At 30.8% G+C, this 15,988-nt stretch overlaps 2 protein-coding genes across 5 annotated transcripts in view; both read left to right on the top strand.

Moving 5' to 3' along the window:
- The first annotated feature begins 4,123 nt into the window (after positions 1-4,123).
- Positions 4,124-11,798, top strand: LOC101511979 (microtubule-associated protein 70-2-like). Its single transcript, XM_073367763.1, has 11 exons — positions 4,124-4,737; positions 4,797-4,881; positions 8,242-8,307; positions 8,396-8,566; positions 8,684-8,854; positions 8,953-9,108; positions 9,202-9,348; positions 9,509-9,580; positions 9,654-10,187; positions 10,287-10,480; positions 11,256-11,798. Exons 1-11 carry the CDS (start codon positions 4,532-4,534, stop codon positions 11,296-11,298), a joined length of 1,845 nt encoding a protein of 614 aa, XP_073223864.1. The 5' UTR covers positions 4,124-4,531; the 3' UTR covers positions 11,299-11,798.
- A 2,175-nt stretch (positions 11,799-13,973) lies between these two features.
- The window catches only part of LOC101511125 (phragmoplastin DRP1C-like), a 12,274-nt gene continuing 10,259 nt past the window's right edge, over positions 13,974-15,988 (top strand). Inside the window, exons 1-3 of one of the 4 annotated variants that reach the window (XR_012162824.1) lie at positions 13,974-14,296; positions 14,563-14,626; positions 15,325-15,432. Coding sequence is in view for 3 of the 4 variants with exons in the window: in XM_073368015.1 (XP_073224116.1) it covers positions 14,165-14,296; positions 14,563-14,626; positions 15,325-15,432 (304 nt within the window). In the remaining variant the exon portion in view is untranslated. The remainder of the gene's footprint in view (positions 14,297-14,562; positions 14,627-15,324; positions 15,433-15,988) is intronic. The other 3 variants (XM_073368015.1, XM_004498187.4, XM_027334172.2) reach the window with 3 other exon arrangements.

The raw sequence follows: 15,988 nt of genomic DNA, 5'->3' as shown, positions 1-15,988 counted from the left end.
CAGGGAATCGACGATGGTCAGTGTAACCCATATGCATGCCACAATCGAACATGATTCTCTTTCCATTGATGTTCACCACTACGCAGCTTTTCCCAACCTCTTGACCAGCGCCTTGACGAATTAATAACAGTGTAAGAGAGATTCAAAGACGAAACGACAAGTCGTTCAACTTGGATTGTACAAAACGGTTAATAAAATAAGTAAAATATACCTAAAACAAGAGTTTCGATGGCCATGGATGCTGTTGTTGTTTACTATTTTTGCACTTGCAGTAGTAGTTGTATTATTATTGGAGTAATGTGAAGCTACTGTATTAATTAATCAATACTATATATATTCATTCATCAGTGTGTATTAAATTATGACTTGCGCTATTGGTGCTCTCAATCCTTGTTGAGAAGGGAAAGGATGGACAATGGCGTCGTCTTTGAATTAAAAACCTCCCAGCCGCTGAAAACAGAATGAGCATTGTGTGAGGCCGTCTGTTACTCTGTTATAGAATAACTTTTAAAATTATTTTGTCTCTAACAAAAAAAGGTATACATCATTAAAATTAAAAAGTGCAGGGCATTTGTCTCTAGCAAACGATTTAAATTAATGAATTATTAAAATAAATTTTGAAAAATACAATTTACTGTAATAAAAATATGTGAATATTACACTTTATATAATTCACGATTATTATAGAAGTAAAGTGAATAACATTTCAATGATTCTGAAATTAATCTAAGATATTTTGCTAGATCAAAAAGGTTGCATCATATATTTGTAAAGATTAAAAGAATGGTTTATACAAGAAAAATATTTTAATATTTTATAATTTAAAAATTATTTAAAAAAAAATGAGAAGCCCTCTTATGTTTGTGTATTATAATAAAAAAACTAATTCTTTTTAAAGAACTTATTTATTAAAATTGATTTTTTCAACAAGCTACTACCTACTATAAACAACTTTTTATTTTAAACAATTTTTATATTATTTTCAGATTTTTATTTATTTTTAAATATAATAAACAAATACAAACTTTCAAAAAATTAATTATTTTACAAAAAAAAAAAAAATTGTCATAAACGTATCCAATATTTCATTCACTATTTTTATTATGAAATATATTTGAATTTTTTAGAAGTTATAAAATGTTATTATGTAATTAATTTAAAAAATATATTTAAGTAAAAGAGAATATTAACAGAAAATATGAATACATCAAAATTTGGTATCTCATTGGTAAGATTTTTTTAAATTAAATACATTTTTTTTAGATTTTTAGAATTTTTTTTTGAATTGTTTTTAATATTAAATAGGATTTTTTATAATAAAATTTGAGAAAAATTGTTTATTCATTATTATGGATTGTTAAGAATATTTTAAGTTAAGAATAATACAGAAAACACAGGAAAAAAAAGCACTCAATTTTATATGTTTTTTAATATTTTACTTGTGAGATATCAAATTATGTATGATGTTAAGTTTAGTTATTTTTTTATTTATTTAACTTTATGAGTGATAATTTATAATTTAGTTGAAAACTAAATAAAATTTAACTAATAATTATTCTAACTAGAATTTGAATTTTACTTCTTTAGTTATTGATACAAAATAATCATATAATGTGATTTTGTTGTTAAACATCATTCTTAACCAACCATTAGAACATGTTATATTTTGTAACTATGGCATATTTTTACCTTTCTAAATTTGGATTTGAGGAAATAATGAGTGGTTATGAATGTTTTAGATTACGAAAAGTACGAAAAACACTTAAAATTATTCACTTAAAAATTTTATCTTTTAAAATATTTTACTTATGAGATAAATCAAACTATGTACAATATTATATTTAATTATTGATACAAAACAATTATATAAGGCAATATTGTGATTTGTAATTGTTAGAACGTTAACACAAACTTAAGATAATAATGAAGACAAAATTGCAAATGGAAACTCAAGATATTTAGTAACGAAGTTCAGCCATGCCAATAATACTTAGTCTCCAACGGTAAAGTAACTATAGTTTCATTTTGGGCTAAATTATATATGTGGTCGTTTAACTTAATTTCAGGTAACGTTTTAGTCATTTATCTTTTTTTTTTTTCTTCCGATTTAGTCCTTTATTCCTAACAATATCAAATAAAGTATGAAAATATGAGTTTATTTAAAGATTTGCGTTACGAATTTGATGAAATTTGTATTATATTGAAGAATATAATTAATTTTATGAGTTTTGATTGAATTTTTTTTTGAATTTTTGTATAAAAAAGGATATCATTGTTGAAATTTTAAAACATAAAATATCAAATTGTCACTTAAAATTAAAATAAAGGACCAAGTCGGAAAAAAAAAAGATAAATGACTAAAATGTTACTTAAAGGACCACGAATGTAATTTAGCCTTCCATTTTGTAAGAGAAATGAATTAGAGTTTACATAAGTTGTACGTATATTGGCATGAACTATAGGTCTCCGACTGTATATTAGCATAGAATTATAGTTCCATTTATTTTAATTTTTTCTTCTTGATAAAGCTAAATAACACATGTGTTATCTTAACTTAATTGTAGTTAATTTTTTATTTTTTTATTTTTTTTTGTCTTACCGATTGGATCATTTATTTTAATTATAAGTGATAATTTGATCTTTTATATTTTAAAATATCAACAATGTTATAATTTTTTTTAAAAAAAAAATTCATCAAAAATTTCAAACAAAACCCATAAAATTAATTATCATCCTCAATATAATGCAATTTCATCAAATTCATAACTTAAATCTTTAAATAAATTCATGTTTTCATCTCTAACAACATCAAATAAAGAATATAATATATGAGTTTATTTGAAGATTTGAGTTACGAATTTGATGAAATTTTTATTATATTAAAGAATATAATTAATTTTATGAGTTTTGTTTGAAAATTTTGATGAATTTTTTAAATTTTTGTAAAAAAAAAAATAACATTGTTGACATTTTAAAACACAAAAGATCAAATTATCACTTAAAATTAAAATAAATGATCAAATTGAAAAGAAAAAAAAACTAAAACGTTAATTAAAATTAAGTTAAAGAGCTACCTATGCTATTTAGTATCATAATAATAAGATTTATATTACAAAAATACTCATATATGTTACCTCGTAAAACTATTACCTCCTCAACAATCATCTAGAACTATTCTCTTCTTAATAATCAATTAGGACAAATTACCTACTTGATACTACTTATTAACAACACTGAATAATTATATTTTATGAGTAACACATTTATATTTAGGAATTTCTCTTTTACGTTGCACTAGTTATAATACTCGCTAGTGTCAATAAAAGGTATGAGTTTTGTAGTCATTAAATCAAAATAGTAACCTAGCATTGTTTTCCTTAGCCTCCTTTTGTTTCCTTTTTTCTTATCTACACACGTAAATATATTTATGACCAATTTTAAATATAGAATTATTATCTTAAATTGTTTTTTCTTCGTTGTTTTTTAACAAGTGATTTTTATATTTTTTTCTCGTGATTTCATCGTTATAGTATAACATTATTTTTTATTTTTTTTAGTGTAATATTATTTTGATTTTATGTTTTGTTGGAGTTTGATTATTGATATATTAATTTTGATCAAATGAAATTAAATCAACAATTTTAAAGTCTTCAACATTTTATATCCGAAGACATAAATATTTTAAATATTTCAATTTTATTATATATATAAATTTTATCATATTTATATATATTTTATCATTTTATATTATTTATATGAATACTGCGTGAATTTGTTTGTATATATATATTTTTTAATTTTAATTATTTTTAATTATAATTATTTTTAATTATATTGTTCTATGTTAATACAATTGTGTTGTTTTCCAGAAAAATGAATATATAAATCAAAAGAGTAACCATAAGCCAATTCTCCGACCCACAACGCGACGAAACTTATTTAACGTAGGACCGACACAAAATTTTCCATTCGGCTGTCTCCGATAGTTATTCCAAACGGTAGAAGGAGGTTGGGAAACTCACTTTCTTTCCTCCTTCAATCATTCATTCACGTTTCTTGCGACCCAAACACAGGCTTAGTCCTAACCCATTGTACAAAATTACCATAATGAAATGAAAAGAGTGTAACCAAAAAAAGTGTGTTTACTGTGCAGTATCGCTCACACAACATCACACTCACTCACTCACTCTAACATCACACTCACTCACTAGTCATTTATTAACTTAAATCAGCAAAACCTCTTCACAACACAAAGCGCAAATACTACATTTTTTATTCATTCAATCAATTCGTTAATCTAGAGAGAGAAACATTCAAAACAAAATAAAGAAGAAATCTAGAAACAAACAATTCTCTTTCTCTCTCTAAATCCACCACTTTCAACGTCGCATTCTCTCTCTCTCTCTCTATACGTGTGGTGTATTCAATCTCTGCTTTGTTCTCTCTGTGCGCGTGCGTGATTTCAAATCTCGTCTTTCGAGCATTTGGATGCAAGAGTGAGGGGTTTGTTTCGACACTGGTTAGATCGGCGATGGAGGAAGTTTTCAATGACCTAGGAGGAGTGGCCACTCCGCCGCTGCTTTCGGTGTCAGGATCGTTCAGGGAAGCGAGAGTCTCGTCGAGGACGCGCGGCTCCGCTAGACAGCCTAGTATGGACGCCGACGAGTTCATGAACTTGTTGCACGGTTCGGATCCGGTGAAGGTGGAGCTTAATCGTCTTGAGAATGAAGTTCGAGGTGCGAAAATGCTGTTCGATCTGAAGTGTTCTTCAGCTGATTTTGGTTTTTTTTTTTTTTTAAGGATAGGGAATTGTCAGAAGCACGAGCTGAGATCAAAGCTTTGAGGCATTCTGAACGGCTCAGAGAAAAAGCCGTTGAAGAGGTCACTTCTAATTTCTTAATTGCTCAATTGTTGTTATTTTGGTGTAATTGTTATTTGTTCATGTCAAGTTTGTTACTATAACTTATCCACTATGTTGTTATATTAGTTAATTAATTAATTAATTACTAGTAATTAATAATTTACATATTGGTCATGGTTTGGGAGTAAATTTGGTAATACTATTATTTAATTACCTAGTGGGATCATATTATTGGTGTGGTTACCATGTTTGAACAAGTTGCAGCAGAAAAATGGATTGAAAATTTTCCATTTATTTGTCTGTAAGTGATGAGGTAATGTATATATTGGAGAAGAAGCCCCTTTTGGCCTTTTACTAACTTTCACATTTTTGTGCAATTTCTTAATCAGTTTCTTTTTTTACTTTTGAAAGAAACTGTCTCAGTTAAATTGGGAACTCTCACTCTGAAGTCATTGTGAATTGTGATAAACTCTTTGCTGTGTTGACTTGACCATAAAAGAAAATTGCTTAGTAATTTTTTTAAGTAAAGCCATTGTCCAATAATTGATATACCAAAGGTTGGGATGTTGTAATGCATATAATTTTCGTTTTTATTTGATATTTTCTATTTTTTTATTAGTTCTCTTTGGGAAATTCTATATTTTGTTACACCCTCGTTTTGCTTTTATTTTAAACTTTATATTTTTTTTTTCTGTTTTATTTTATTCACCAATTTAAAGAACCACATCAAATGAAGCATTAATTAGACTTTTCTATCTTTACACTTGATATTAATAAGTGAAAAAACTATTATTAAAGTCCTATTATATTGAGGTAACTTTTCATTCTTTGTTTCTCCGTTGTTTACATGGCATTGCATTCTATGCATTCACTCTTAATTCTAGGTTTGTGTTGATTTCTTGATAATACCAGTTTTGCTTTTGATGTTTTTGTTGTCTACTATAAATGAAGTCTAGGGAGTCAGTAGCTTAAGAACAAAAGGTGGTGGTACAAAAATGATTTCCCCATAACTATAGGCTTGCATCAAGGGTCTACTTTGAGCCATAATCTTTTTGTATTGGTTCTAGCTTCTAGGTGTGCTAATTGTACATATCTAAGAGACAATGTCATGAAGCATATTTTTGTGGATGATCTAGTCTTAGAGAGCAGAGAAAAGAAATAAATGAAAAGTTAGGACATGGACACGAGGTTTCAGGAGCACATTACTTTTGCTCAAACTCAAAGTAAAAGTAAAAGAGAGTGTATGGAATGTAAGTTTATCAAGGGATAGACTAATCCTAGTTTAGAGGTGAAAATTGGAGAACAGATCATACCACAAGCCTCTCAGTTTAAATACCTTTTCTCCATTATACAAAATGATAGAGATAGAACGAGATGTTAATCATAAGATACAAGCAGGGTAGATGAAATGTATAAATGAAATGCTTTGATATTTGAGAGAAAAGTACCTCTCCAACTTACAAAAAAATTTACTGCACAAATATAGAAAGTTGGGATATTATATGTTGTTGAATGTTGGGTGGTAAAAGAGCTAACAAAAGAGTAAGCTTAATGCTATAGATGAAAATGTTATGATGGATAAGTGGTTACACAAGACAAGAAAGGATTAGGATGAAATCATTAAAGAGAAAGTTGGGATAATTTCAACTCTAAAAAGATGACAAAGTTTCGTCTTAGGTGGTTTGGGCATGTGTAGTGGAGACTTGTAAAAGCACCGGCAAGGAGGTTTAGACCAATTGGAGGATTAGATTTAGTGCATGTTTGGATTGACGGTGAGTTTGGCAGAATCGTGGCGTTCTACCGTGACTTTGGCAAAAGCTACACTTAGGAGCTTCAACAAAATCACAGTGCCACCGTTTTTTTTCTTTTCAAAATCGTGGTGACTCTAAACATGCACTTTAGTGGTCTATCATTGAACTTGATTCATGGCAAGACATTATGGTGTTGTTTGATCTAAGTAATTGACTTCGTCTTGCAGGAAAAGACTTAGGTTACGTATTTTCCCTACTAACATGCTATACCCCTCAGTTTTGTTTTGTTTTGTTTTATTAGTTTTCGAGGATACTGTATCTTTGTCCTGTTTTTCTTTTCTCCCTTGTTTATATGGTATTCTGTACGCACCTAGTTCTTGATAGGTACTAGAATTTCTTCTAAGAAGTAAGAATTATGGAATATAGCTCCTTACAATATGAGATTAAGCTAAAATGCTACAAATAGAAGAGAGATAAAACCTGCAGACTTAAAGAGTCTATAACCTCCCTAGCTAAATTCCTCCAAATCCTTACCCAATAAGTTGCCTATCCTTCTCTCCCCTGCCCCCCTATGTATAACTGCTCTATATTCCTACTCTAATTGTTCTGCCACATGGCCATCCTCTCAGCTTCCCTACGTGGTCTATCTAGATACGAGGTCTATCAGTTCTACTTTTGTGTTGATTTCCTTTTGATAATATCAGTGTTGTCTTTAATAGTTTGGTTGTCTCCTATAGGTGAAGTCATGAGATGTAATTCTGTTGTTGTCTAATATGATTACTTTATACTTTTATGCGCAATGCAGCAATTATATTTTTCCTACTGAATTGCTTGGTTCCTTTGTTTTGTTTTATTTTTAGGGTCTTGCTAACATGTTCCCTAAGGGCACATGTTAAGGAATCCAAAAATAGAAGTTTTGTGCTTAAAAAAAATAATGTTACATTCAAGAAACTAAATACACAATTTCCAAGACAATATTTCTAAATATGGTTTCTTAACATATGCCTTTAGGGCACATACTAGCATTTGTCTTATTTTTATTAGCTCTTGAGGATTTGGTCGACTCATCCTATTGTACTTATTTTCTTATAGTATTTGTTCTATAAAATAAAATTATATTATCCTAGTTGTTATGATGACTTCCTTTTCTTTTAATCAGTTTAATCACATTGAAACAAATCATGAAACAAATCATAATAAATATGTAAGTAACATGGAGAGTGGAAACTAATCCCAAGAAAGAATCTAAGATACTCTCAGATTATAAACTAATCTTGGTAATGAACTAAGATACTCTGTCATAACATCAAAGTTATGACAGAATCACATTGAAACAAATCATAATAAATATTTAAGTAACATGGAAAGTGGAAACTAATCCCAAGAAAGAATCTAAGATACTCCCAGATTATAAACTAATCTTGGTAATGAACTAAGATACTCTGTCATAACATCAAAGATATACTGAGATAATTCATATTCCAACAATCATTTTTTAAGTTGTTTCATATTTGTTATTTGACATTGAAGCTTTGGCCTCTATTATGTGCTAACTTTATATTGTTTTGTTGCATGCTTTATGTCAACTTGAAATGTAACTTACCTTTCTTCTTTTCGTTTCTATTTTAGCTGTCTGAAGAATTGTCGAAGGTTGATGGGAAGCTAAAGTTAACCGAGTCTCTACTAGAAAGCAAAGTATTACTTTGAGCCTTTACCAACTTTAGTAATGATTTGTTTTCCTAGGTTGCATTATTTATAAAACTAAATTGAATATTTTTGACAGAATCTTGAAATAAAGAAAATCAACGATGAAAAGAAGGCATCAATGGCAGCTCAGTTTGCAGCCGAAGCTACTCTTCGAAGGGTCCATGCTGCTCAGAAGGATGATGACATGCCTCCAATAGAAGCAATTCTTGCTCCTTTGGAGGCTGAACTAAAGCTTGCTAGACAAGAGGTATTTTCTTGTTTTTGGGAGTTTATATTACCTGGGGAGAAAGAATCGATGGAGGGATTGCATCTGGCATATAACTAATGATTTCTGGCTTTATTTTCTTCTATATATTCCTTGCAGATTGCTAAACTACAAGATGACAACAAAGCTTTAGACCGTCTTACTAAATCCAAAGAAGCAGCACTGCTTGAAGCTGAAAAGACTGTTCAGGTTGCCATGATTAAGGCCTCCATGGTGGATGATCTCCAAAACAAAAATCAAGAGCTGATGAAACAGATTGAGATTTGCCAGGTATTGCACAATCTTGAATGATTTTTTTTCTCTTTCCCAATACATTAGAACTATAAATATGTAACTCTTAACTCTGGTTTCATCATCACTTCTCTCAGGAAGAAAACAAAATTTTGGACAAAATGCATAGACAAAAGGTGGCAGAGGTTGAAAAGCTCACCCAAACTGTGAGGGAGCTAGAAGAGACAGTCCTTGCAGGTGGTGCAGCAGCAAATGCAGTGAGAGATTATCAACGGAAAGTTCAAGAAATGAATGTAATGTGTTAAATAAAATCTTCAGCTTCAATCTCCAAGTTGCTTTATTGATCATGGCATTTATTTGTACATGGTTTATTTCACATTCATTAGGAAGAAAGAAAAACTCTTGATAGGGAGTTGGCCCGTGTCAAGGTAACAGCAAACAGAGTAGCTGTTGTGGTTGCAAATGAATGGAAAGATGCTAATGATAAAGTGATGCCTGTCAAACAATGGCTTGACGAACGACGACTCATGCACGTAATATTATTTTGTTTTACTTTGCTTATTTTCTCTAGTGGCTGTGTTGTGCTTTGATTACTATCTCATGGCTTCCTCTTTTGTTTTTTGATATAAACCTTCCTGCATTTGTCTTCACTTTAATACAGTTTACACTTATTGTTGAACTACATTCTTATAGGGGGAAATGCAGCAACTTCGTGATAAACTTGCTATAGTTGAGCGCACTGCAAAGTCTGAAGCACAGTTGAAAGTAATAATCTGGTTCCTATCCATTAACCTAGGAGATCAGTTCTTAGATTATTAATATTTTTAATAATTTTCAGGAAAAATATCAATTACGGCTTAAAGTGCTAGAGGAGAGTTTGCGGGGCAATTCTAATGGCAGTAATCGCAGCACCTCAGAGGGAAGAAGTATGAACAATGGCTCTTCTCGTCGCCTATCTCTAGGTGGAGCTGATAATATCTCTAAACTAACCTCTAATGGGTTTTTGCCTAAGAGAACACCATCCTCTCAACTGAAGTCATCCCTATCATCTTGCACAGTATTGAGACATGCGAAAGGAACATCTAAATCTTTTGATGGTGGCACAAGGACACTGGAAAGGAGTAAAACACTGCTGAGTGGAGCTCCTCAAAGTTACTCGTTCAACCAATCTCTTGATGAAACCAAAGAGAGAGAGGGGGGTGATAATTGGAAAGGAAATTCTGGTGATAAGTCAAATGATTTGCTGCCGGTGGATACAGAGGGTAGTATTCCAAGTGTTTTATATGATGTCTTGCAGAAAGAGGTCATTGCCTTGAGGAAAGCTGGTCAGGAGAAAGATCAAAGCCTAAAAGACAAAGATGATGCCATTGAGGTTAGTGTTTAGTTTATTAATTGTTTTTTGGATATGAATCCCTGATATCTTATTTATAACTGATAATTGTTAATTGTTTGCAATGGTCATTATCTTCAGATGTTAGCAAAGAAAGTAGATACATTGACCAAAGCCATGGAAGTTGAGGCAAAGAAGATGAGAAGGGAAGTAGCTGCCATGGAAAAGGAGGTAGCTGCTATGCGCGTTGATAAAGAACAAGAGAACAGAGCAAAGAGGTTCAGTAATATAAAGGGCCCTGTAAACAGTGCTCAGAGTCAGCTAATTTCTGGAAGGTAATTATTATTATTGGGGTTTCTTTACCTTCATATGTAGTTATTGGCATATTACTCAATTTTCTTGGTTTTTTCTAAAATTGGTTTTTTGGAAGAAAAAAAATATAAAACATTGTATATCAGGTAGTAGGTTGGTAGGGACATTAAACAAAAGTACATCCTGGGGCTTAATTATCCAGCAAAATGAATTTTCTTAATATCCATTATGAAATACTCCTTAAAGTAGCAGTAGCAAAGCAAGGAATAGAATAACACATAAGGTTAAAATCTCCAGCCTAATCTGGATCTCATATTTTGGAGATTGAAGTTGAATGGAAAATCTCTTGGCAAAAGCAACAGACGTTTGTGTATTGCGCAGTTTTCATTAATATAAAAATTGTGTGCATTTACTTGGTCTTGCATGATTAGGCAACTCAGTTGATGAGTTGAGAGACTCAGAGTTATAAGTGGGAGGTCTAGAGTTCAAACCCTGCAAACTAATAAAACCACTAACTTAGTAACATTTTCTTATAAAAAACTCCCCATATCACATATAACCAAGACAAAAAGATAGATCAATTTTATGGTTGCAATGTGTAGTCCTCTAAGATCACTCGTCTTTCTTGATTTCTTCTTTGAATTATCTACATTTTGGCATTCACAAATACTTGGCAAAATGATTATTTCTATATTATTGTGTAATCTTTTGTTTTGTTGACTAGTAAAATTAGCATCTATTTCAACCAAGACAATAATGACTCACAATATACTAATGGATTTGCTTTCTTTTGCACAGAAATGTGACGACACGAGGAGGATTAACGCGCAGCACACAATAACAATGAGTTTATTATGGCGGCTCATGGGAGAATTAAGTAAACTTTCACAGGCATCATTCTTCTGCCCTTCTCCATTTTTATCCTTTTGTTTTTCAAGTCCCCAATTGATTACAAGATGTAGCATGCCGACAACCAGTTTCTGATGTTGCCCATGGATTGGGGATAAGAAAACAATTTCAGCTGAGTAAAAAAAACAGAAAAAAATTCAGGAATTGATATGCATCTGACCTAGACTGTTGTATCCTCTGCTGCTTAGAGATATTGGCTAAGAAGGCAGACAATTAACCGGGGTTAACCTTTCAGCTTTTATTTTGAGTGGTTGTGTTTGTATAGGTAGCTTTCTCCCTTAACTCCTTTTTGCAGTTTATATTTGCAATACGCAGATTGTGTTATTGCGTTGGTTCAGGTTTCTTATTATATTTGTAATTAGATCAAGATCTAAGCGCATTTGGTTGTGTTATAACTTATAAGCTCTTAATTTCAAGTTGGTCGTAAATCTATATTTGAGTATAGCAGGAAACCGCTTATTGAGAACCTGTAATATAAATTATCACCAAAAAGTAGAAGTTAACCTCAAGTTCAGTTTGTAAACACAGGTGCATAACTCCAAACTAAAAATGGATCCTTTTATTTTGATTTTGATGGTTGATGACTTTAGTGTATTTTAGAGGAAAATTGACAATTAAAAACACTTGCAAGATGTATGAGAAAGTGTGCACTGGAAACTTTAATGTTCCTCAAGAGTTTACTTATGTTTAATGATTGAAGACAAATCATATTATTTTGTCCTTAAATATATGATTATAAGAAATACTGTCATTTTCTATACAATTCTTTTTAAGCTTTATTTTTTATTAATATATTTTTTAATATTTTTATATATTTTTCTATAACTGGCAGTAAATATTATGCGTAGAAGATAAACAAATTGTTACTTTTAATTACTAAATTTAGAATAATATTAACAAATTTAACATTGTTATTATTGTGTAAACGTTACCTTTTTATTTTTTTTATTTCTGTAATTTAGTTTTTTTTTTTTCCAAAGGTAAAGGAACCCATATGAATCCTTGTTTAAGAAACCTGCTGCAAAAATCTCCACTCTGATCGAATAAGCGAAACTATCTGCTTTGTATTACAACCAATTCTATAAAAGTACTATAATATGATCCTCTTTGAATTGCAACCAATTCCATGAAAGTTAATATGATCTATAATGGTTGGAAACTATCATAGTTCGTGTTTGAAATACTCCTTGATTCCTAAATGAAAGAAACCCATAATGTTAAGTAGTTCTCTTCCACAACCCTCCCCCTTTTATTAATTCCCCAAAAATTGCTAGTGTGTTTTTGCCTTCATTATGGAATGTCGTTTCCAAACTCAACCAACATGCTAAGTTACACCAAATTTTAGAAAACATCGTGCTTTTGAAAAAAAGCTTTACCAATTCTTGACACCTGCAACTTGAAACATACAATTAATCTTCGCTACCAAGAATTCATTTCTTAAAAGATTCACTTTGGTAGCACTTGCCATGCAAATACCTCCACTTTCAAAGGTATAAATTTGTGCCATACTTTATTAATAACCTCCTCCATCGCTATATCAACTCTTACTACATTCTCTCACTCATGTTTCACTCCAAAACGATGTTTCTCTCCCATTTCCCATAACCTTAGACAAGTCTCTAATGGGTTGAGTCGCGGATTAGGTCGCTCCCTTTAAGAAGCCAAGCCGGCCGGACGGCGGTGCACGCGCGTGATGGTCAATATTGTTTGCGTTCTTCCTCCTTCACAAAATAGGGGTGCCCCTTGGGGCCCTCCCCAATTTCATTACCTCCACTTTATATACCCTACTGGTGTGTGGTATCCCTCCAATGTGGGACTTCTCAATTTTTTCAATTCACAACAACACTAGCTCTCATAAATGTCATTATTATTTCCAATAAACTTTCATTAAAAGATCATCATTTCCAACAGTTCTTAAGACATCTATACCAAAGACTAATTTTCTCACATCTAAGCCTCCAATACCATTTCCTTAAACACTGCCAAATTAAACATTCTCAAATCCTTAACCCCTTTTCCCTTTTCTCTATTTGTACACAATTTTTTACAAAAATTGTGGAAGAAGGAAATTATTAATTAAAGTGATACTGGTTATTTTACAAATGTTCTATCAGAAAATTTTATCACTTTGAGGTTACAATGCCTATCGTACTAAATCGACAATCCTTCAATGTATGTATTATAGAATTAAAATAACACATTTTGATAACCAAGAAATATCTTTTTATCCGTCAAATTTATAAAATTTATTTTCAAATTTGTCAAAATAGTTTTTCCCAAAAATAGTATTATTTTCTAAAAACATACTATTTGAGTCTTTAATATAAATAAAATTAAGATCAAACAAAATTATACTTAATTCAAAATTTAGATTAGATATATCCGTTTTTTTTTTCTTTTAAGACCAAAGGAAGTACTATTATTTTTTACAATTTATTTATAGACTACGGTGAATAAAACTCATTGATGAAAAAGTCTAGAATAAACTCATTAATTGTGTAAATAATGTTTTAATTTTAATATTTTAATTCTCTAATAATTTTTTATTACAAAATTTATCTCTAAATAAAATAAATGGTCAAAATTAAGAAAGACATGTGAAAGTGAAAATTCGATTCCAGCATTAATTTATTCCTCAATCCCCGCCAAAAACCGTTTTTCAGTTATTATTATTATAATCATCTCTTCTCTTACACGCATTATTCTTCATTTCCATTTTCTTCTGTGATTTGATTTCACATTTGATCTCATAATCACATTCATTCTTTCACTCACTCTCATCTTGATTTGATCCCAAAATGGCGACCATGACGAGCTTGATCGGTCTCATCAACAAGATCCAACGTGCATGCACTGTCTTAGGTGACCATGGCGGCGAGGGTTTGTCACTCTGGGAGGCTCTACCTTCCGTCGCCGTCGTTGGAGGACAGGTCTCTGTTTTTTCAATTTCTTATATTTTTTCATTTTTATAATTATCTATGAAGCATTGATACTGACGAACATGTTTGAAAAATTGAATGTAGTCAATGTGTTGGTGCCTGACACTGCGGCACACCTTCGATTAGAAGTGGTGCTACATATTAATTGTTATCGTGTTTCATCTACAACAATTTTTACTTGTATTTTGTGTTTTTTTTATTTGGAAAATGGTTTTTGCTGATTGATTTTTGGGAATATGGAAAATGATCAAAACCAGAGTTCAGGGAAATCGTCAGTGTTGGAGAGTGTTGTAGGAAGGGATTTTCTGCCACGTGGATCTGGTATTAACCGTCGCTTACTTGCTTAGCATTTTCTCATTTGTTTCTATTTTTTTAATAATTATCTGCTAATCAATATCTAAAGCATGCATAGTAGTTAGGATTTAAAGGACATACTACAAGTATAAAATTGTTTGACGCTAATATCTAATGAAAAATCCCTTATTTTGTCTTATCACCCCACTTTTATTTGATTATTTTTAAATTAGTGATATCACATGGAAAAATGGTAGTTTTTTTCCATAGAACTTTTATAGTTATATATGTGTTGTTGTCCTGCAAAAGTTTATATAAGTGTGAGTAGTGGAATTGGATATGGGATTTGAGCTTGATCCATGGGGGTGCATAGACAACTTAATTAAATGCTAATTAAATAAATGGTTATCATATAGGCACTTATATCTAAACTATTTCTATAATCAACGACTAAATCTGATTAAAAAGTTTCATATCAGTTGTAAGCTGTTTATAGAACGTCATGCGGATGAACTTATTGAAATGAGCTGAAAACTATCTATTAACGTTTCATAACTTATTTTTTGATAAGCTCTTCTAAACACGATAAACTTAAATAAAATGTAAGTTCTTACAAACACAGTCTTAGTATTTATTTATTATTTCATTAGATTTGAAACTCATTTCATTATTTCATTCATATTTATTTATTTACTTATTTATCATTTTTATTCACTATTTGCCAGGTATTGTCACACGGAGGCCATTAGTGTTGCAACTTCACAAGACAGATGATGGACAACAGGACTATGCTGAGTTTCTTCATGCACCTAGAAAGAGATTCACTGACTTTGGTAAATGAAGTTTCTATGAACATTTCTTTTAATATTTCAGTAAGATTTATATACTGCAATGATAAGCTGATGACATCAGGTAGCAAAGCCGCTTTTGTTGCCTAAAATTAATAATGGTTGATTTAACCATGTACTGCAAATTTTGCTGCTTAGTATTGTGTTAGGACTTAGATTAGTAGTTAGTTAATAATAATAGTTGGTTAATGAATTAGTTAGTTGAGGTTGTTACGAGGCTATTTGTATAGATAGGGAGGTTAGAGAGTTAGAGAGATATCTTTGAATATTTGTAATAGTGAATAGAGTATTCTCTATTGTGAAGGGGAAACCCTCGGAGGAAAGATTTCTCTCCTAGCTAGTTCTCAATAAAAATGTTCTTTCTTAGGAATTGAATTTTTAGGTTCTTAACATATTGATACAGAAACCCACCTGATTTACTAAAATTTGCAACATAATTAGTTTTCTTCAGAACCAACCCTAAAATATAAAGGGCTAACCTGGAGAATAAAAACATGAAGGCATCTTTACAGAAAGGAACAAAAGATGCCTGAATATAAAT

This window comes from Cicer arietinum, chromosome 4, assembly GCF_000331145.2.
Source record: "Cicer arietinum cultivar CDC Frontier isolate Library 1 chromosome 4, Cicar.CDCFrontier_v2.0, whole genome shotgun sequence".
In the NCBI taxonomy this organism is placed as follows: Eukaryota; Viridiplantae; Streptophyta; class Magnoliopsida; order Fabales; family Fabaceae; genus Cicer; species Cicer arietinum.
This window is presented reverse-complemented; position numbering and strand designations above follow the sequence as displayed.